We start from the raw sequence: 23,064 nt of genomic DNA on the forward strand, positions 1-23,064 counted from the left end.
ACTCCTTTCTACTCCTAAGTGGGAGTATTTAGTTAGAGTATATTGAAACCAGCCAGATCGAGTAGATTGAAACAAGCCAAGATGGCCGAAAGGAATAAAGCAGTGACAGCTTCCAAGGCGAACAAAGAAGACGTTCAGTTCCATCGGATAGCTATGGTAACCTGGCCAATAGCCTACCAGTAACATTTTCTTATTATGAATCAATGGTTAACTTGATGTATGATGTCCGACATGGAACTTCACCAAACGTATCCAGGCTTTATTTCAGTATGTCTCCAGTGTTCATTAACATAACACTAGATCGTGTGAGTCTAACGATCTCTTATTATGATTATAACTCAGTATTATTATTATTTTTATTATTATTATTATTATTAAATTACTATTTGTCTGAATTATATACACCCTTTTAATAAGTCTAATATATGCCGTTTTCTGCTAATGATCCCATTGTATCCCCGGTTTACCTATAGACTAGGAAGGTTACGGGAGGGAAGAACACTAACTGCCAAAGTTTGTCAACTAGCTTTGGAAGATACCTCATGTCAACAGTCCAGACAGTTTTTTTCGCATTTCCCTGACTGATCTTTCCAATTCCTTCCAGTCACTAACCAGTTCCTTTATATTCTCTTTCATTCTTCTAATTTCTCGAGCTCCTCCTAAACGGCGGGTCTAAAACACAGGTCACATTCCACAGGTCATTCGTTGCAGGTCATTGCCTTACGTTTTGGAAAGTAACCAAAAACCCTCAATTTGGCTAACCCTAGGCCTAAGGTTGGTTTTTAGGCCTACTGTTAGCCAAATTGAGGGTTTTGGGTTGCTTTCCAAAACGTAAAACAATGATCTGCGACGAGTGACCTGTGGAATGTGACCTGTGTTTTAGACCCACCGCCTCCTAAACAACCTATCACCGATGGTATCACTTTCACTGTATATCCTTCCATTCGTTCACGTCGCTCGAAACTCAGCTGCTGGTACTTTCGTATATCTCCTTTTTCTTCTCTTCTCTGTTGGCTTCAATCGGACACGACTGTTGTATTTATGCCTCCTTAATCAGCAGCTTAACTTAACATAAAGTAAATCATGGCTTCCTAGCGAGCACGAGGTGAAATCCGCTCTGGAGTCCCGGTAACGAGTTGAAGTATATAACAATCACAAAGTGTCCACTAACAATATGTAACAACGACGTGCGACCTATCTACGAGCATAATCTTCTTCTTCTCTGTACCTTCTAGTGTTAAAAATCTGGTCTCCTCTCTGCTTAGTTCGTTCACATGTTATGCTCCCAGTCACAGTACAACTTTTTCCTGTCGCTTACCACGTCGAACGTTCCTTCCGGTAACATTCCATTTTCGATTGCCCTTTTAACGGCTAGAATTTTCAGTTCATTGCCATGTCTTCTTATATACTCTAATCCTGCCAGTTGGTGTTGTACTGTGTTTCTCCATATAGTCGTCGTTTGTCTTCTCGATTTCTTCCACGCTCTTGACTCAATCATCTGTTCTTGTAGCGAAAAAATTAATTTTAACTTTTGGCGATCTTATCCAGTTCCTCACATTTACTCAGATTACACGCATTCATTATATATGATCCAGCAACAGGCAGGTATGACCCTGCAATTATATAGCAGACAATTCAACTGAATGCTACATTTGGCACTTCCGCACTTCCGCATTGATTCCAACTCCAACCCAAACTCCTCCGCGCACTTAGCCGCTTCTTTAAAAATGGACCTACGCCCTGTCCTCGCCGCTTTCTCTTCAAACTCCAGTACCATTCCCAGTGCGGGGTCTTCATTACCATGGAGTCTGACTGCACCCTTGATTTTCGTGGCTTTGTTTCAACAGAGCGCAGTCCCTGCTCTCTTTTACTTCTTGGCATATACAACAATGCAATCGAACTACATGGGTGTCTACCCCCACTCTCCACAACAATCTTGCGCGCTTCCCTTTCTATCTGCCTAAGTTCCATCAATGGGCACTGTTATGTCTACATAAGATATCCAAGAAAAGGCATGCAAACTGGTTTGACGCTACCACCCGATTGTAATCAGACAAGGGACTTGTCCAGATAACTGACAATCGTCTGAGATACTCTTTTGCTGCACACTCCAGGACCAGCTTTTCCTCCTGCATAACACTCTCAAGTACTCCATGGAACTTGTACTGCTCACCATCATCAAGACATGGTACTCTAGTTGACTCAACAACTCTCCCCCCTGAGACACCAGTCCCTTTACCCCCCTTTTTACATGGGCCACCGCACACTTCTTTGGGTTCCACTGAAGCCCCACATCCTTCATAGACGAAGTAGGAAAGGCATATTTTTAAAGTAGGAGTGCATGGATATGAAATTATTCTTGTTTCCATTATTATTATTATTATTATTAATAGTGGCTTTTCTTTAAGGAGCTTATTTTTATGTCCAATTTTTGTCTTTTTTAGTCAGAACGCTATCATGACATGAACTTTTCTTACTACAAATAAGAATATCTTCGTACGTTTATTGTGCTTCATACTAGTCTCTTTTTTAATGGAAATGAATTGTAAATAGGTTTGATAGTTGTCTTTTTTTTTTACTTCTTACTTGTAAATAGCAATTTGCTTGGAATATGTTAATTAAAAAAAAAAAAAAAAAATTATTATTATTATTATTATTATTATTATTTATTTATTTATTTATTTTTTATTGCAGTTTAAAACATCCAGATCGTGAATATTCTCTTTTTTTTCCCTCCTTTTTATTTATTCCTTTGAACTTTTTTATTTTTTTTTATGTCTTTGTGCATGGACAGTCATGAGTGAAATTTCCATTCAGGACTATCATGCCAAAGATCCGTACGAAAATGTCCGACCTAACAAGAGCCTGATTGCAGCCTGACTTTCCGACCGGTCATCAGCCGGACAACAGCCTGAATAACTCAAGCGGACAGAAGCGGTAAAAGGAGTGACAAAAGCGGGGCACTGAGCCGGAAAATTAGCGGGAATTAGCGTGACACGAGCCTGACACGAAAAACGGCCCAGTTGGGATTCACGAGTGTAGCAAGGAACGGACAAGAGCATGACATGAGCCTAATCGTAAAAGCAAAAACCTTTGGAAACGAAAAAAAAATGTCCAGCCTTTCTACGGCTGCAGTCCGGCCAGAGTATCTAAATTTAAAATTGATGCACGTGACTACCTATTAATAGTAGTACGATTTCACCACGCGAACAACAGATTAGTAGATTCCATACTTTTATTTAATCTGACCCATAACTCATTAAAACTGAGATAATGAAAGGAAGCCATTAACAGTGATGTTGTCACTTAGCTGCTAGACGCTGCAGCTTTTTTCTTGCATAAGAAACTTGATTCGTTATGGCTTCGTTCACTTGTTTGACCGTCAGTTGCTCTTTCCCGTGTTCCAAACAAAAGGCCGTCACATAATCTGAATAAAGAGGACAGGAGAAATGAGTCTCGTTAGTTGAAATGTATCCGTGAACTATGGAAATATGAAACATAAAATGAACCCAAAGATGTCAGAATATCGACAAAACATCGGGCGGTTCTCATCAGCCCAGCGAACGGAAAAGAAAAGAGACTTCAGCTAGCAGAGAAATCAAGTGCCGAGAAACGTAGGCCAGAAACCCAGATATTTGATACATGACACTGAATCACCGCCCGCAAATGTGACTATGATTTTGACAATAATCCGTTCCATCACTAGCTCGCAGATTACTGAGGCCGAAACTACATCGGCCATCTGACGAATATCAAGTTTGATAAACATCCAAACTCAAAGCTAAAACTTTGTTCCCTCGTTTCGCGACTGCGTAACGCTTTGCGTGGGTCATGCAATGTGTCGTGATTCATTTCCTCTCCAAACAAATTAAATCAATCTGTAATTAAATTTGCTCGTTACGTTTGATAAATATTTTGAAATCTATGATTGCTTTTTCTATCATTGATGTCATAGTTAGGGTGATGCCAACACTGAAGTACACTCGCAATCTAAAGAAAAAGAAAAATTGATCCGCTTATACTGACCTTTACAAGCGCTTATCTTCACGCTATCAAGGGGCGTTTTCTTTTCTCCATTGCCACCCTTAATAATTCCCTGGCCACAGGAATTTGCCAGTTCCTCCGTTGAAAAGACCGCAGCAATAAGCCGGCTAAGTAGGTGAGCTGGTCCCTTTTTCAGAGCGGTGGATATCTCATTTCGTAGTGTGCCTCTGTCAACAAAGACATCCACATCTTGAATAAGGCGCACAAGCTGTTTATTTGATGACTGCAAATTGACAAAATCACTGTTTAGGCAGGTTATTTACTTGACTCAAATGAGTACAAGATTATATATGAAGATAAGATAAGAATTCATTTAAACTTGAAAGGAAAAAAAAGGAGGAAAGGAAAGGAACTTTACGTGTGTGTAGTCGCTCTAGCGCTGGAGCACTAAGGGGCCGATTAAGTGAGCCGGGCATTTAAGTTTGCGATTACATGGAAAAATCAAGTTTACGAGGCACACTAATTTATTTATTATTTACGGCTCTATACATAGGACTTATACATGTACCTTGTTTTGTGGTGGATCCAGGTTAGCGCGTATTGAAAATTGTGTCACTGCGGATCCCGGCATCAGAACAGCTTCTCCACTGCTGTAACTGTCCACTAGGGAGGTCAAGAAAGCTATTACCTCTGGAGATGCAGCCTTAGAGACAACGATAGCAAGAAAACTATAGATTCATCAAAGACGAAGATCGATTTGGGAGAATGATATCCGTTTAAGCAAAAACTGGATATGCCGACTCTTGATTATCCTTGGAGTTTTTAAAGTGAAAACGTCCTTTTTTTCTAAATTTTAAGACCCAACAAGAACTTTAAGAAGATTGTTTTCAGCATTACTCGCCTGCTATGTAAATTTCAGTGACAAACAGCCGCCAAAATGTTATCAATCTGGTAAGCTACTAGACAGTGTATACTTATCATGCAAATACAATCGAACCTCGTTGAGAACGGGTAAAATTGTTTGGTTAATCTGAGGTAAAGTTACCTGGATGGCGACAAGGCGAGGCCACTCCGCGCAACTCCTCATTTTCCTTTCTTAGTTTGCTGTTTTCTCCTTCCAGTGCCGTAATTCTCTGCAGGAAGACATCTTTATCTGTCAAATCCTCTTCGCTGTATGTTGTATCACTGGTTGTCCTACTGATTGTAGGAACGTTGTCAACATCATCCAACAAAAAATCCGCAGAGACGTCGACGTTATTCAAAGCAGCGTAGAAAGTTTCTGCTGTATCTGTTAAGCGGAGGTGGGATGGGGGTGTCTGCAGCTGAATGTATGGCTCTTTGTTAGACGGTGATGACGAAGTTGACTGTTTTTGGGGCGGAGTAGGAGATAGCATTTGATTTGGCGCGGTGAATTGTAAGCGGACTTGATTTGGAGTTGTCGCAGATTGCACGGGCAGCTGGCTTGATGGTGTCGAAGCTCTTCTCAGAGACAACTGTGCCTGTGGCGGTGGAGTTGTTTGTACATGTTGCTGGGTTGGTAGAGGTCGTGCAGTTCGTAGAGGCAGATGAGTTGATGATCTTGTATTTTGCTTAGGCTGCTGGTCTGTAGTTGGAGAAGGCTGTCCGTGGGGCAACTGATGGAACGGTGAAGGAGATTGTAATCTCAACTGGTTCGGAGGTGGAGAAAACGGCGGTGAGGGCTGCTGGCTGGTCGATTGTGAAATAGATGGCATGGACACCTGGCTAGCTGGTTGTGGAATGGATGTTGCCGGCGCTTGGTTGTTTGCTTGTGGAATAGATGGTGCGGACACCTGGCTGGGTGGTAGTGGAATAGAAGGTATGGGCGGCTGGATGAGTGGTGCACTGATACACTGACCCGAAAGTTGGTTTGGCATTGAGGGCATTTGGGTTACCATGAGAGGAGCAGATTGTACGGGCATCTGGTTAGGTATTGAAATAGGCTGATTGGATGCCTGTAACGAGGAAGGCTGAGTTTGCTGCTTAGAAGTAGATTCGTGGCTCTTTGAAGGAAAGTTCGCTTGAAAAATTGGCAAACTATTCAATATTTCTACTCCGCCGCGGATACTGGACGCTTCCTCTGCTTTCTTTGTTAGGGCTTTTGTCGATTTCCTTGATTTGCCGTCGACTTTAGTAGTCGAATTTTTTTTCTTTCGTTTTGGCGAGAGTTCTTCTTCTTGACTTAGACTTTGTGCCATTAGAGCCGTTTGCTTACGAGGTCGCTTAGATTTAGAACCACTACATTCTTGCTCCTGGTCATTAGAAGGTTCTGCAGATACTTCCAAGGAGCTGGAAATTTTACAAAGATGATCGAGATGGTCAATGGGGGCATCGTTTTCACTCAACAGCAACCGAATATGTTTGTCAACAAGGTCTGCATACGCTTCTAGTGCCTTTTTTTGGTCTAAAAGAAGAAGGGAAACTTAAATTACTTTTCTAGTAGTTGATGATTAGCACAGATTATTGAAAGTCTGTTGTTGCCCCCGCAGAGGCTACAAGTTTAGCAAAATATGTTGAATGTGAAAAATGAAAGATGCTGACAACTGCCATTTACAAATGATGTCAATCACTATTACCGGTAACCAAGTTAATGTGAAACTGCATTTAATTTCGCCTTTCAAATCATTTGGAAAAGAAAACGGATGTGGTCATCGACTTAACTGATATCGATCCACGCCAAACCGTTTCAGAATTTGGAATTTTGAAAGCCATCATTCGTAAATTTACTCTCATAGATGAAACCATAAATTTTCACTATCGTTGAGGATGGCTTTCATTTGAATGATTTCCGGAAACGAAGAATTACTTTACATACTATCGTTGTTCACATGTCCCCAAGTTCTAACTTTTGCAAATTGACCATTGGAATAAATTAGCATAATTATAAAATGGAAAAATGGGCGGTTTGATCAAGAACACTTCCAGATTTAAAAAAATGATAGCGTTGATTTCAGAAAGTTAACATCTAATGCAGTGATCACTCTAACTACAGAAAGAAATGCCTTTTTCCGGAATCAAGTGATCAACGTTCTGTGTAGACAAGCTTAGACATCAATTCTACCTCGAAGAGCATGTACAATGCAAGTGGGAGCCGTTGATATTTGAAAATGGATGGTTGTGAATGCTCAGCTAATATTTTGATCTAACAAGCACATTAACGTAACCAAAGTGGCTCAAGAATTAAGGAAATGGACGAATTAAGTTAAGAAGTTTTTACTATTGGAAAATTTGTGCCTTACCTTTGTCCCCTACTTTAAGTACGGTGGCCAGAAGACGTTCCTTTCTTCCTCTCCCGTCGCGCCAATCAACATCCACCTCGTTTCTTGGCTCAAACTGTCCACTTTTTAACTTACATTTGCTCTTTGGCAAAACACTAACACTTTTGTCGGAATCAAAATAAAGACAGGCATACATTTTAGCAGTTCCCGTGAACAAAGTTAGTTGAAGGTCATGAAGATGATCGTCACTGAAGTGGGTGAATTCAGTAGTCACGCCAGTCGTTAAGTTAATACAAAAAATGCGCTAGAAATTCAATATTTCAGTGACGTGAGACTAACCAATAGCGGGGAATTGCTAGATAGAATCTGAAACTTAAACATTCTTGTGGACAACCAACATTTCCGCTAAGGTCTTCAAAAGCTACAGTTGTCCAGTGCATAAGTCGCTAAAATGTCCTCAGAATTTAAAGAGTTCAAAATATCTCTTATGGCTGCTGATTCGGCTCGGAAAGTGGATACAGCAGTCTCCAGTGATCACCAACCTAATAGAGAGCCTGTGGAAAACGATCTTACTAAAAGAGCATGTATCCTTGGCATTGATTCAACATCTTCATTTCAAAATGTATCTGTTCCTCTTTTGAAAGAACAAAGGACTAAGAGCAAAACCATCCTCTCCAAGGGTTACAATGCGTCACTGAGTGGTCCTGTTGTTAGTGCCAATGACGAGGAAGCTTTAGTTCAATCTATCCATGAGCCACTGTGCAAAATGCCAAAGCTTGACACGGCGGTAAGTTGTCATGATAAATTCAGATTAGATGACCCGGAAACCTCCATAAGTCACGATCAATTCATAGAAACCTGCGACGAAGTGGTGGATACCATCTTAAGAAACGTTTCTTTAGCTTCGTCTGAACAAACTTCTCCAACTGTAAATAATGTTAATGCTGGAGAGGAGCCGAACTCATGCGGTTCGTGTAGCGGTTGTCATGGGAATGACTCCGACGGAGAAGATTTCTATTAGAACGTTGAAGAAAATCTATCTTTTGAATCACACGAAACTGAAATTTTCAGAGAGGAAGTGCCTACAACTGCCCTGCCACTGCACCAAAAAGTCTGTAATTCTTGTGACCGTGATGATAATGCTCCTCTATACCCTTCTGCACGAATTACAATAGGAAGTACTATCGTTTTAGTAGTTTTATTCACTATCAAGTACAACTTAGCTGCTGACGCAATAGGCCACCTTCTTTCCCTCTTATCTTTAATTCTTCCTGCAGGACATATTTTACCCACAACATTAAACAACTTCAAGAACTACTTTCGAAACATTCGCAATCCGCTTGTATTTCACTATTACTGTTCATTCTGTTTAACATACGTAAGCCAAAACAAGGACACTGAGACTCTTTGTCCACATGGCAGCTGCTTAAAGGACTTGACCGCAAAAGGAGCTTTATCGTATTTTATCGAAATCCCTATTATTCACCAGTTGCGCACATTTTTCTCAAGGAAAGGGTTTTATGAAGAAATTCAACATCGCTTCTCAAGAGGAAAAAATTCAGATGATGCAATAACTGACGTCTATGATGGTGTTCTCTACAAAGAACTTTGCGAAAAGGGCATTCTGAACAGCAAAGACAACATTTTATTCATAATGAATACTGATGGTGTTCCTGTGTTCAAATCATCTAAGGTATCCATTTGGCCAGTATTTATGATTATAAATGAACTTCCATATAACAAGAGAATGGCTAAAGAGAACATGTTGTTATCCGGTCTTTGGTTCGGTGAAAAAAAACCAGCAATGTGTACGTTTCTAAAACTGCAATCTGAAAGTCTTCGAGAACTGGAAAAGGGAATTGAACTTGAAGCCCCAGGACGTGGTAAATTTACATGCAAAGGAGTGGTGCTGGCTTGGACCTGTGACCTTCCTGCACGCTGTTTAGTTTGCAATAGCATGCAATTCAACGGGCAGTACGGTTGCTGGAAGTGCCTTCAGCAAGGCAAGACAGTTAAGGCAGCCGGTGGACACGTACGAATTTTTCCCTACCAAGTGAACGACCCAAAAGGGCCATTGCGAAATGAAGAGGATACAATAAGGCACGCAACCGAGGTAACGCAGAGGCAACTGGCATGAGAAAAATGCTCAAACGTTATGGGGGTCAAAGGACCAAGCTGGTTGTCCTTACTTGAAGATTATGATAATGTTCGGGGCATTGCAATCGACTACATGCATGGTGTTCTCCTGGGGGTTCAAAAGTTGTTGCTCAAGTTATGGTTTAATTCGTCATTTTCGGGAAAAGCGTATAGTATCAGCCATTTATCCGAGACTTTGGACGAACGTCTTCAGAACATTAGTCCAACTCTTGAAATCAGCAGACTCCCTCGTTCCATTACCGAACACTTGAAGTATTGGAAAGCAAATGAACTGCGATCATTCCTCTTATACTATGTAATTCCATCACTCTACGGGCTTTTGCCAGACGTCTATTTCAATCACTATGTTCTTTTTGTCCATGCTATTTATCTGCTGTTAAAAGACGAGATCAAACAGTCACACCTTTGCGAAGCAGAGAATTTGCTCAACCAATTCTGCGCTTTATTTTCTTCTCTTTACGAGGAGAGATTTACTACAATGAATATTCATCAACTTCTTCACCTTTCTGACGACGTACGAGAACTTGGTCCCCTTTGCACGCATAGTTGCTTCCCATTCGAGGACAAAAATGGTTTTATTTTGAAACAAATACATGGCACACAGTTTATTGATTCGCAGATCACATATGCAGTGACACTTACACAGAAGATTCCGGAACTGCGGCAATCCTGTATTCTCCCCGGTTTGGAGGAGGAAAAACTCTTTTGTGAGCTTTCATATCCTCAGAAACCAAAAAGGGGAATGGAAATATTGCCCGAAATTTTTATTTTAGGAACTCCTTTCAAAAGAAATCTCAATGATGACGAATATAAAGCATTAGAATGTTTTTTGGGATATGCCCCTTGCTCTCTTGAAGTCACAGCTTTTAATCGTCTTGAACTAAAATCCTGTTACATTTATGGAACCTCATATAAGCGCATGTTCAGAAGAAACTGTTCCACCATTAAGTACGAAGCGAATGGCTCAATTCATTTCGGAGAAGTGAGATACTTCATTCAGCATCATGACGCACACAGAGGTGGGCAGGTACATCATCTAGCCATAGTTCAGCCTCTGAATTGTCACAATTATAGTCCAGCCTCTCACATAAACGTTATCACTGTAAGTCAAAGCCATAGCATAATTGGTGTCATCGATATTCGATCAATTACTCAGAACTGTATTTACATTTCCTTTCCCGATGATAGTCAAAGAGCCTACGTTTGCGAGTTTCCAAACAAAAAGGAAATGGAATGACTGAACTGACTGGCTCGCCGTGAAGAACAAATTTTGTCATTTGTTTGAATAATCGGTGTTCAGAACTACGTTTAGTAGATGGGGATACCTGTGACTTTGAATTAAATTTTAAGAGGTCTGATAAGAAATAAACTGAAAGAATTAAAATTAGTTGGAATACCAACAAGCAGTTGACCCCACCCAAGAGCAAACACATGTGGTTGCAAGGGGGTTGTTTTGGTGTCCATATACTACTTTTATACCTTCAAATTCTAATTTTTTAAACAACGTCACACCTTCATTATTTCTTATTTCTCGAAATTTTACCTACCTACACCTACCTAATCGGCTAACTCAGCGTTAAGATTCTTTGTTTGTATTGTGTTTGCATGATAATGTAGCGTTCATATTTAAGTGATATGGAAATACCTAGAGCAAAACGTTTTATTCCCATAGGGTTTGAATTGGGTACAACATTGAGCAGATTAGGTCTATAACGTGAACGAGGTATTAAAGCAGCAAAATAAGGGCTCTTAGGTTTACACCCGCCTTAGTGCGACTGGGCAATCAATTGCAACAAAAACAGTCAAACGTATTGAAGGAATGGCGTAATTTAATTACCATATTTTTTGCACCGCAGGCAAAGAAGAAATTGAAACCATGCTCGCTGCATTATGACACTAGTGGCACGAAATATTTTGGCCCCCTCGCGAACACTCTCAGCTTTAAAGTTCCCTTGGTCCCTACAATAGTGAGCCTACGCAACAGGACGGCTAGAAGACTCAGGACGGCAGAATGGCGAAAAAATGACGCGCGAGACTGTGCATTCCTGATCTTTAGGCGACATTTTTTCGTCATTCTGCCGTCCTGTTGCGTTAGCTCGCAGCCACTCACTTGTCACAATCTATATTAGGGCTATGACCGCAAGGGATGAGATCTTTTCACTCTCAAAATTTCTCGCATCCGCCCACGGGAGTTTCCCAACACACGAAAACGAGGTCAACACGTGGGTGTATGTCGTAAACAATGACTAGAACCAGATTGCCGACCAGCGGTTTTCGTTGATAGGTAGATTGGTAGGTAGGTACCGTAGGTACTTTAATAATGTAGCTATCAGATCACGAAAGCCAAACCTTTGCTTGCAGAAATGTGGTAAGCTTGTATCCAAAATTTTGAATCTCGCCAAATATCCACCGAGTCTCGATGTCTCGAACCTGAGAGAATTTAACCGCCTCAAAATATTGAAACTCTCTCCTAATCTTCTATCAATTGTGGGCTGATTCTCTCCCGGTATTTGTCTGTCATCAAGTGAACTCTTGCGGTGCATGCAAGACGGAGTTAAATTATCGGCCTCAAAGTTTTTCCTTGTAAAGGCCCGGTCTCATATTTTGGAGAAAGACGCTAATGTTCAAACTAGGATTTCTAGGTCTCGCAAATTAAGAGACTCCTCTTTTAAATTATCACTAGAACGTGATGATGTGTGTTTTGTCCGCTTCAATCGCCGATGGATTGATTTCCACTGTTTTCCAAGAGCAGGAACACTCAGTCGAAGTACAACTGTATTGCACTTAGGCTTGTAGACAATTTATACAAAAAAATAAGGTAGGTCGCACATTATTCGCTTTGCTTTTTCTTCTTCGGCCCGAATCGAATTGAGAAAAAGCTGAAGTCGGCTATTGAGAAAATTAAATTTGCCGCAATTAACATTACAGTGTAAATGTAAAGATCTTTTGTTCGATCCTATTTAATGAGCTTATAATTTCTTGTGCGAAATATTATTTTCATTCCGCTCTGAATAACTTGTCAGGCTGTTTTTGTTGCTCGTGTCAGGCTGCAAACCCACATAATAAAATTTGAATAGGAACCTCGTCTTGTTTCGTCCTTGTCACGTTTTTGTTAGCGTCCTGTCCAGCCGAACATAGACATGACGGAGCCGGACGAATGTCTGGCTCTCCCATATAGAGCCAGACAATTTTTTTGTCAGGTTCTTGTTCAGTGGATGTCCAGCTCTAAGCGGGTTATTCCAACCAGATTCAGGCTGGATTCCGCCTCTGTCCGGTTAAATAATTTCGTACGGGGATATATATAATAATTAAATTATATAATATTATTATTAATTTAATATTTATTATTATTATATATTATTAATGCATGCAGTAGCTAGCTAGCTAGCTAGCTAGTCGTACGTACGTCAGTGTATAAATCACTTGCTCAGTTGAAGAAAACTTTGTTTTCAACGATCTTGCTTCCAGAGCGAGATTGACAGCGTTGGTAAACCTCAATACTTGTATTTTTAAACTATCGCCAGAGCAAATAACTGATTACCAAACAGTGACTGCACGTGGGACTAAAACCGTTTCTTACGGCATGTTTTTCCACAAGAAATTTTCAAGACATAGGGGACTTAAGGAATCGTGGTAACAATTGCAAGTATCTAACGTAGATGCTGTGTATTTCACGTTGACCTAGTGCATGTTATATCGAAGTACGTTCAACCACTAAAAGTAGTGCTGACATGGTTGTCACGTCCAGATCACGCACCAATACGCGGCAAGGCAAGGGTCCTAGTGCAACGGAACTTTATCGCGATGGTTTTGCCTGACAAGCTAGTGAACTTCACCGGTGGCCATACCTTGAGAAGCAGGAATGGTATATTCCTCTTAACTACAGCGAATAACGCTGAACGTTTCAAATTCCATGCCTTATGTTATTCCAAGACGTTTACATGTGCATCCAGATTTTTAGGTTATAGAAAAATCTGTTTGTTTTTATAATTGCAGCTGTACCAGCGGTGACAATCAATGGTGCTCCAGAGCAGTTTATCATCGTAGGAAATGAAATACAGCTGACATGCCACTACAACTCTACACCCGCGGCATCAGAAGTACAGTGGCAGAAGAATGGATTACTCATATCAAGGAATGCCACTATGGAGAACGGTGCGCGAGGAAACATCACGCATTTCAATGAAAGTTCGATACAGCTGACGATCAATCCAAGTATCTCAACAGATGCTGCGGACTACACATGTTTTGTTATAAAGATTCTTGATAATTCATCTGATACGATCGCGATTCGAGGTTTGTAGCAAGAGTTAAATTGTTATATTTCTTAATTGTTCTTTGATTTCAACATAAAAGTGTGAGACTTAAACGTGAGAGCAATAATGGGACAAGTCTGTCTCTTTTTTTTTCTAGGAAAAAAGGGTGATTTTGTTGACAGAAAGTTTAATTCAGAAAAAAGTGTAGTCACTCGGAAGTAAGACTGGTAGCCCCTTCCCCTTCAAAATCTCGTGTGTTAATTAATGACAGATGAAGTTGATTTTTTGCATCAGTGTTTTTCTGTCATGATCTTGATAAACAAGACCGTGAGGAAACATGGCCACCTCTTTCGTGAATGTGTATAAGGACCATTAAAAAAAAACAAAGACGCATCTATGTGCGGTCTCTCCCTTTACTAACCCAACACCAAGAGCCCTAAAACCTACAAGCCAAATAAGATTTTCTCGTTTTATTAATATAATCTTTGATTTTGCTTTGCTCTAAGACTTACGAATCCTAAATAAAATCCCTCTAACAAACGAAAGGGTGTAAAGTGCAGGTAGCAGGTCGTAGGTTAGAGTTGCAGGTCATCACTTTACCATAAGTGATAACTGAAACAACCCAAACCCTTAGAAAAATCATCAGGCTAACCTTAGGCTTAAACATTATCTAAAGCAGAGGCTGACAACATCTCCTTTCAAATCTCCCCAGTTATAAGGCTAAGACTAAAAAAACTCAACATAGTGCTACAACAGGTTGCAAAAATAGCGGAGACACTTCACCTTCTTGGGGCGTTATTAATTGAGCTATTATCTCTCACACTGCAGCCCCCCCCCTTCCCCCTTATCAGTGTTGCTAACAAGAAAAAAAAATGTTGCAAACTTACACAGTCAACATTGAAAGGGGGAGAGTGGAAGGGAAGTGGGAAAGCTTTAAATTCTAGATACAGCGGGTATTGGAAGCTAGAAAAGGTGTTTTAAATGAAAGTGTCTCAACAATTTTGCAACTCGTTGTAGCTGTATGTATGTATGTATGTATGTATGTATGTATGTATGTATGTATGATAGGAATAGCACGCAAGCGACAGGTTCAAACCCAGCGCCCAGTTCTTAGAAAGATGATTATTACTAACCATTATTTAATACCATTCGAAATTTAGAAGTTTGCCCTTTCAAAAAGCCTGAACAATGCAATTGTATTGAAAACAATAATTCTAACTCAAAATTAGGGACTAAAAAGCAAAAGCTTTGTGTGTGGAAAATAGTGGTAAAGCATGCCGAGGCAGTATACTAAATGGAGTGTGACCAAATATATAAATCACGTCACAGATGTCTGACTGTCAATTATAAGGCTAAGATTAAAAAAAACTCAACATAGTACTAGCTGTATGCATGCCTGATTTCGCTCCCATAAACAACGAGAAATGGCTTGCTCGCTGTCAAACAATTAATCGACAAAGCCGTCCTTTCAAGCTCCACAAATACATCTTATATGCGACAATATGCAATTGGGGTCAGATTGTCTGAGAATCACGGGTCCCGAGTTACTGATTGTTCTGATGGCAGTTCGTCCTATCACAGATTCCACACTATTCAGTGATACATTTTGTTTCATTATTTCCTGAAGAATTTAGAATCGCGAAAGTTATCGTTATCGTTAAAACTTCTGTAAAATCCCGAAAAATCATCTTGGGAACAAAAGGAAACTAAATTCCGGAAAGTATTGTCGCGTCTTTCACCGAGGGCCGAAAGACTTTTGCTGATCTCTTTTAAAATTCCTAAAGTGACTCTAAACAAGAAATTAACTGACAATGAAGTCAACAATTGGTCACTCACAAAAACATAGAGTATATGATTTTTTTTTTAAACTACCGGAAATTAGCATAACACGCCCGACTTTAACAACCTTAAGGTGATCTTCAATAATCCTTTCTTCCACTATGAAGCGTATCCGTGCCGTAGAAAAGTTCAATTCTGTCTTATTTGTCACTACCTGTACTCAAATACCATCATATTTGTTCTTCACCATACTAATATATTTGCCTTTACTGTCTGTCAAATATTTCGTTCACTGCGATGATAAACAACACCTGAAAAATCACCTTCATATGCTTCGAATGATTAGCTATACGTCCATGTCATTAAGAGATATAGCCTCAAACATAATAATTTTAAACTCAACAGTCAAACCAGACCCACCTAAGAGTGTGATCATTGCATCAAAGACATCTAGGACAATAACAATTTCCTGGAAATCTGGTTTTGATGGAAACAGTGAAGTCAGCTCATACACAGTGGAGATTAGCGAGGACAATCAAAATTTTAGAGACGGATACTGTCAAGGATTGTCCAACAGTTCCTGTAGAGTATTGGGCCTCATAACCAACGCTACTCTTGAGGGCCTTCATCCTGGTCGGCTGTACTACGTTAGGGTGTTCGCAAATAATAAAGTTGGGCAAAGTGAAGCAAGCTCCATAGTAAATGCAACCACAGACGAAGAAGGTACATGCATGCCTAGTTGTAATAATTTTTTTATGTTCCAGAGGACAATAGTAGGTTTATGGCCGGCATTGGTAAATACCACAATTTTAAGCTAGTTCCAGAAAAAAAACCACGATTATCGTCACGGTCTATAACGTCATATGAATTCTTCCAACTACAGTAGCATGGTAGTAAATTTGTGAAATAGCACTTTAAGGAAAACGCAACTGTTGATTCCTTGTGGTCTAAGCCATTCGCTGCCAACAGCAAAGGTTACGGAAACAAACGTTCGATTCTATTGCACTTAAATAAATTTATCTTATCTTCAATTATCTTATCCCATCCCGAAATTATGGATTGCGAAGTGGTGAGAGCCCTCGCTTTCCATTAATGTTCATGACGTAGCCCGGCTTCAATTCCCAGACTTCACATCATATGTGGGTTAACTTTGTTGGTTCTCTTCTCTGCTCCAAGAGGTTTTTCTCTGGGTACTGCGGTTTTCCCCTCTCCTCAAAGACCATGTAACCGTTGTTACTAAACACATTTCATACTGCTATATCAATCTCGATCCCAGAGCTCTTCTCTTGTCGATCCGAGGCTCTGGTGACGAGAATGATTGCTATATATTCTGAAAACCAAATTTCAAAAGTCAATTCCTTTCAGTCCCAAGTGCTCCTCCGACTTCTGTCAAAGGACACAACTTAAGTTCTACAAGCATTTTCGTCAGCTGGGAAGAGGTTCAACCAGATGATAAAAATGGTGTTATTCTGAGTTACACCGTTACATACAGGGCATTGCCTAGTGGGTCTGAACAAATGGAGAACGTGACTGCTCCAAATACAACTGCTACTCTGACAGGTCTGAATGAATACACCAACTACAGCATAATAGTGTTTGCATCTACTATCAAAGGAGCTGGGAATAAAAGTGTACCTATCGTTGTCATCACAGATGAGGACAGTAAGTTGAGGCAACATTTTTTGTTTCTTCTGCTCTCAATCAAAGGCCATAATTCTCCTACAGATTCACTGTGTTGTGATGTTGCTTCTTTATTTTTGATCGCGGGCTTCAAAAGAGTGGACTGACGTACTGTTACTTTTTAAGTCATCTCAGAAATTAGTTTGCGCTGGTTTTTTTTTTTTTTTTTTAAGGAAAGCGTTGCATGAAAGGTGGAAATTTCTCTTCAGTGGACGTTCGTTCCTGGAAAGTGCAAGCTAATTTTTCATGTCACATTTACTTGTTTGGCCCCCTTTTTTAAAGCTTGATGACATTTTTATACACAAGCGGTTTATTTATTCCTCTTCCGACCTTAAGTGCTTACTGTATTTGTTCTTTCATTACAGAGCCAAATGCCCCTCCTGGTAACTTTCGCAAATTTAACACAACCTCTACTAGTATTGTTCTTCAATGGGACCAAGTTGAAGCAGATGATCAAAATGGTGTTATATTGAGTTACACTGTTACCTACAAGGCATTACCCAATGGGTCAGAGAAAACTCATAAGGTCACTGCACCAACCACTCTAGCTACATTGACAGGTCTGAATGAATACACCAACTACAGCATTACAGTGTTTGCGTCTACTATCAAAGGAGGTGGACCTGTCAGTCAACCACTCATAATCATTACAGATCAAGACGGTAAGTGTACACTGATTGGTTATTTCTGATTTTATTACAATCATCACAAACATTTTTCTTCGGGTGTCTAATCTATAACAACTGGTTGTGCTGTTTGCAGTAATTTGCCTTCCTTTTTTGTTGTTGTTTGTTTACTGTGTGCTTTTTTTCTCTTTTTCGTGTTTTTTCCCGTCATTTCTTTACTTTTGTATTATTTTTTTCTTTAACAAAGCTACTAAGCAGATATAGTAAAGAAAGTAAGAGTTTTGTCTTGCTGATAGGAATGATACGAAAGCGACACTGTCAGGTTAAAACCCAGCGCCCAGTTCTTAGAAAGACGATTATCACTTACCATTTTTTAATACCCGATCCGAGATTTAGAAGTTTGCCCTTTCAAAAAGCCTGAACAATGCAATTGTACTGAAAACAAAAATTCTAACTCAAAATTAAGGACGAAAAGCCAAAGCTTTGTGTGTGGAAAATAGTGGTCAAGCATGCTAAGGCAGTATACTAAACGGAGTGTGACCCAAGATATAGATCACGTCACGGATGTCAAACTACCAATTATAAGGCTAAGATTAAAAAAGACTCAACATAGTGCTAGCTGTATGCCTGATTTCGCTCCCATAACTAAACAACGAGAAATTGCTTGCTCGCTCTCAAACATATAATCGACAAAGTCGTCCTTTAAAAGTTGCAATATGCAATTGGAGTCAGATTGTCTAAGAATGGTCCCAAATTATTGAATGTTCTGATAGCAGTTCGTCTTATCACAGATTCCTCAGTATTCAGTGATACAGTATGTTTCATTATTTTCTGAAGAATTTAGAATCGCCAAAGTTATCGTTAAAACTTAAGTAAAAAGCTCACAAATCCCAAAAAATCCTTTGGGAGCAAAAGGAAACTAAATTCCGGAAAACAATGTCGTGTCTTTCACCGAGGGCCGAGAGACTTTTGCTGATCTCTTTTAAAATTCCTGAACTGAATATAAACAAGAAATTAACTGACAATGAAGTCAACAATTGGTCACCCGCAAAAACATGGCTAAGTTAAGCACACGTCTAACTGTCAAGTAGAGAGAGTTTGTATTCTTTTTTAAAACCGTCAAGGGGACCGGAGACATGTAATTTTCATAGCTATTGCTTCCCAGGTTTGTGATGCCACTTTGCTAAACCTTGCTAGGCCATAATAAATTCTAGAAATTGGCATGTACAGGTTTTGATTAGTGGCATACCTGGTCTTATAAGTATGGACAGCCGAAGCAGGTTGAACTAAATCATAGAGAGCAGGAGTTATATCTGTTTTTTGATATTGTATTTTATGCGCAAGAGAGCCAATTTTTAATTTAAAAATATTTTCTAACTTTAAAATTTCTAATGGTCTAAAATACGGTGTGGGACTGTCTCTTTTGTTTGCAAAAAAGGTCCCGCGAGTACAGTTATTTTGACTTATTTTGATTTTATGTAACTTAGTTTGGTATGCGGTACACCAGCTTATTATTCCAATTACGTTAAATAAAGATATATGAGAGTATAATACAGTTGTTTGTGTGTACTCATAGGCATGTAGTGCCTAAGCTTAAATAAAATTCCAATATGTTTTGGTTATTTTGTTGTTGATTAATGTGCTGGAGCTGAGCATCCCACTTTAGGTGCTCATCAATAAAGACGCCCAAGTATTTAATATAATGGGACTTTTGTTCTATACTACAAACTGTTATTCTGATATTTGTTTTCTCCTTAGTTGAAGTAATAATCATGTAATCTGTCTTCTTAAAATTAATGGATAGCATATTTGTTGCACAAAATTTTAAGACCTTTTCAAGTTCTTCATTAACAACTGATTGTAATTGTTCCGGGTCTCAAGGTCACCGGCTCAAACCCCGTTGAAGTCCTGAATTTCTTAGTAGGCTTCTCTACGCAATTGCTAAAAATTGCGTTCGTAACTGTGAGGATCATTCCTTCACTTGATTTCATGCTGCACCTCGATATATTATTCCTCTCATATATCACTTCATTCCAAAAGATATTTTGTCTTTCAGAACCAAGTGCTCCTCCAACCCTCGTCCAAGGACATAACACAAGCTCTACAAGCATCTTCGTCAGCTGGAGCGAAGTTCCAGAATCTGATCAAAATGGTGTAATATTGAGTTATACAGTTACCTACAAAGCCTTGCCTCCGTCACCGGGTTCAAAACCAAACAAAACTGTCAATGCTCCAACTACCAGCATTACTTTAGAAGATCTCAATGAATTCACCGACTACAACATCACAGTCTTTGCGTCTACTGTAAAAGGAGGCGGAACTATCAGTGCCCCTATCACTGTGAGAACAGCTGAAGACAGTAAGTAAACCAGTTCGGATTGCGCTGCAAACAAAGTTATAAACGTATGGTATTTCAAATTACTTTGCTCGTTTCTCTTTAAAAAATATACATTTTTTTCTTTTTGTTAATTATTCCTACAACATTCACTAGTATCCTTGTTCAGTAGTGTGATGTGCCCGCTTCTGATAAAAACGGTGTCATAGTAACAAGTTACACCGTGCTTTATCAAGAAATAACTAAAAGAATTGCAAATGCAACTGTCAACACAACGAAGCTTCAGCAATGCATGCAAATTTGATTGATCTGATTATCAACGTGAAGTATAACATCATTCAGCTTTTTGGCTTCTACCGTCAAAGGAGATGGTCTGTACAGTAATGCCACAGAGGTCACGGCAAAGCAGTCTATACTTCAGTGAATACAATGTATTACTTCGAAGTTAGTATCGTGTAAATATCGACGGACCTGTGAGATAATACTGAGGATCCTATCGAAGAAATTGTTTATATAAGCCGCATCCACAATGAAAAAGCGTGAGTGTTTCAACATGGCGTTGCGTTGTTTGTAACGCTCGCGTCAGCCTCGTTCCGAAGATTTCCGGAAAAGCCACCAAATCGATACTTACAACCTATATATTTTAGCTGCGAATTTCAAGCGATAAAATATATATGGTCAATTTTTCAAGCAATATATTTACCTCCCCATAAGTTATATATACGCAATTGTTTAGCAATAAATAACACAGTGCAGCACATGATATTTAATGGTAAAACCTATATATTCAATGATACAACTTTTTTGTTTATCAACACTTTTGTCACGTTTGGCGTTCCATACACTTGTCGGCATTGTGAATATCCCAGAGTGCACTACAAAAACAGGGGCAACTGTCTATTTACCGGAGAGGGGGGTGACAAAATTCCAAAAATCAAGCCACAAAATGCTGAAAAAGACCAATTTAACTTTTGAGATCGGTTGGAGACCCCTATTTTTTATTATGTAAAATGAAATTTGAGGCCCATTGAAGTCTGGATTAATTTTTGGGGCCGTTAAAAAATTGATAAAGGGTGCTTTTAGTGACTACAGAGGAGGGCTGTCAGGCTCAAAAATGGCTCTGTGGACACGTTTTTGCGATAAAAAACACATTTCTAGAATCTTCTGGTTGCAGTTTGCTATTCCTTTTAAAGATCTTTGACCTTCTTGCTTTTTACTGTAAGTAAACGTTTGTGCCGATAACAAGTGTGAAAAAAACTTGCGTTTCTTCGTGTAAGAAAAAATTTCCAAGTGTCCGCTTCTTCAAAAATCAAACCTGATTATCTCCGAAAAATGCATAGTTACCCCCTATTTTCATTTCACATTCCAATAACCCAAACTAAGATCTACGTTTCTCTGTAGTTATACCCCGGGAAAATCTTTCTTCTTTTTAGGTGGCACTGTCCTTAAAACTATTTTCAGACGGACCACATTTCACGTAGTTTGAATTTTGGCTTCTTTAATCTTAATTATTAATGGTCAGTGCAGAAGAAAGCATATATATCACATTGTTGGCAAACCTTCCAGTTTAATTATTACTTTGTTCAGCTCCCAGTGCTCCTCCCGTGGGATTAAAGCCAATAGATACAACATCTACTACTATCCTTGTTCATTGGGACGAAGTGCTCCCTTCTCATAAGAATGGTATCATAACAAACTACACCGTGAGCTATCAAGCAACAAGTGAAAGAATTGTAAATGCACCTGTCAACACAACGATTGTTGTGGCTCCAACAATGCAAGCCAACTTGACTGATCTGATAATCAATATGAAATATAACATCAGCGTTTTGGCTTCAACCATAAAGGGACGAGGTCCAAGCAGCAATGGTATAATAGTCTCAACAAACCAATCAGGTAAGTCAGTTTCACCATCTGTCTATCCACTAACAAAATCAAATCTGTATTTCTCGAAAGTCATAATATCCGCACACACGATTCCGTGCTTAGTGTTATGGGCCCAGTTGTTCAAAAGCCGATTCACCTAATCCAGGTTTAGCGTAAACTTTGGTTTCATTTTTTCAACTTTTGGGTGAAAGTTTCTTTTGCTTATCTTTAATTTTCAAGATTGACTTCTTCTAATGTAACATTTCTTCTTCTAATGTAACATTTTGCCTTATATAAGAGATAAACAACGCAGGATCACAGGATCATGATAAGTGCCAGTCAAAACTACAACAGAGTGAAACGTAACATATGTTAATAAACGTTCAAATGCACGGACATCCAAGCAACTCATGATCAGACGATAATAAGCTAACAAAACGTGATGCTTTTTCAACATTCTTTATAGTTTTCCCTTGGCGTCCAAGTGCGTGTTGTGCATACGAAAAAATTATATTGGCAAACTTTACAACGAATTTTCTCTAGAACCTATTAGAATATGGGAAAAGCCTGACAAAAGTTGTTAGCTTATTATCTCCTGAGTGATATAGAGTAGTTTGTTTGGATATCCGTGTTACCCCAAGGGTAATTTTTTAATTCATCGGAGCAGAGAAGGTCAGATTCACGCCTGGGTGCTTGCGCTCACTTTCTGAAAGAAAAAATGTGAAAGCTAAAGTTACTTTCAAATACTATATTTTATTAGCTTTCCAGTGGTATATGGTTTCCATGGGTTTTTTTTTTTACAACGCGAGCAAGAGCGATCTTCAGAAACACACTGAAGGTTGACAGTTTTTATTGCCTTATCTAATGCATAAATTAGTATAACGTAGTTGTGCGTCCCACTATACCCTTTCACTGAAAGCATGCGTACAATAACAGCAATTTCGGCTTGGACAAAACGCTTTACAGTTGCTCCTGAATTTTTGTCTGTGCTATTCTTGAGTGCATCAGAGTAATTGATTCAGATCATGTCAAACCATCCACTATGTACAGGATCGATCGAAGGGTGCTATTGCGATTTCTCGTGAGAGGCTCATGAGAAGTCCAATAATACATAAACTTACAATAAATTTCTCTTTCAGAATAAA

The 23,064-nt window shown here is 39.3% G+C and overlaps 3 protein-coding genes across 3 annotated transcripts in view; all 3 read left to right on the top strand.

Moving 5' to 3' along the window:
- The window catches only part of LOC138023009 (protein sidekick-1-like), a 39,062-nt gene that overhangs the window by 925 nt on the left and 15,073 nt on the right, over positions 1–23,064 (top strand). The window contains exons 2-6 of the mRNA XM_068870044.1: positions 13,374–13,673; positions 15,818–16,135; positions 17,458–17,754; positions 19,775–20,077; positions 21,641–21,949. Of these exons, the coding sequence (XP_068726145.1) occupies positions 13,374–13,673; positions 15,818–16,135; positions 17,458–17,754; positions 19,775–20,077; positions 21,641–21,949 (1,527 nt within the window). The remainder of the gene's footprint in view (positions 1–13,373; positions 13,674–15,817; positions 16,136–17,457; positions 17,755–19,774; positions 20,078–21,640; positions 21,950–23,064) is intronic.
- LOC138024588 (uncharacterized) lies at positions 7,672–9,357 on the top strand. Its single transcript, XM_068871818.1, has 2 exons — positions 7,672–8,007; positions 8,242–9,357. Exons 1-2 carry the CDS (start codon positions 7,672–7,674, stop codon positions 9,355–9,357), a joined length of 1,452 nt encoding a protein of 483 aa, XP_068727919.1.
- LOC138024589 (uncharacterized) lies at positions 9,376–10,614 on the top strand. Its single transcript, XM_068871819.1, has one exon. It carries the CDS (start codon positions 9,376–9,378, stop codon positions 10,612–10,614), a length of 1,239 nt encoding a protein of 412 aa, XP_068727920.1.

The sequence above is a fragment of the Montipora capricornis genome, chromosome 11 (assembly GCF_036669925.1).
Source record: "Montipora capricornis isolate CH-2021 chromosome 11, ASM3666992v2, whole genome shotgun sequence".
Taxonomy (NCBI): Eukaryota; Metazoa; Cnidaria; class Anthozoa; order Scleractinia; family Acroporidae; genus Montipora; species Montipora capricornis.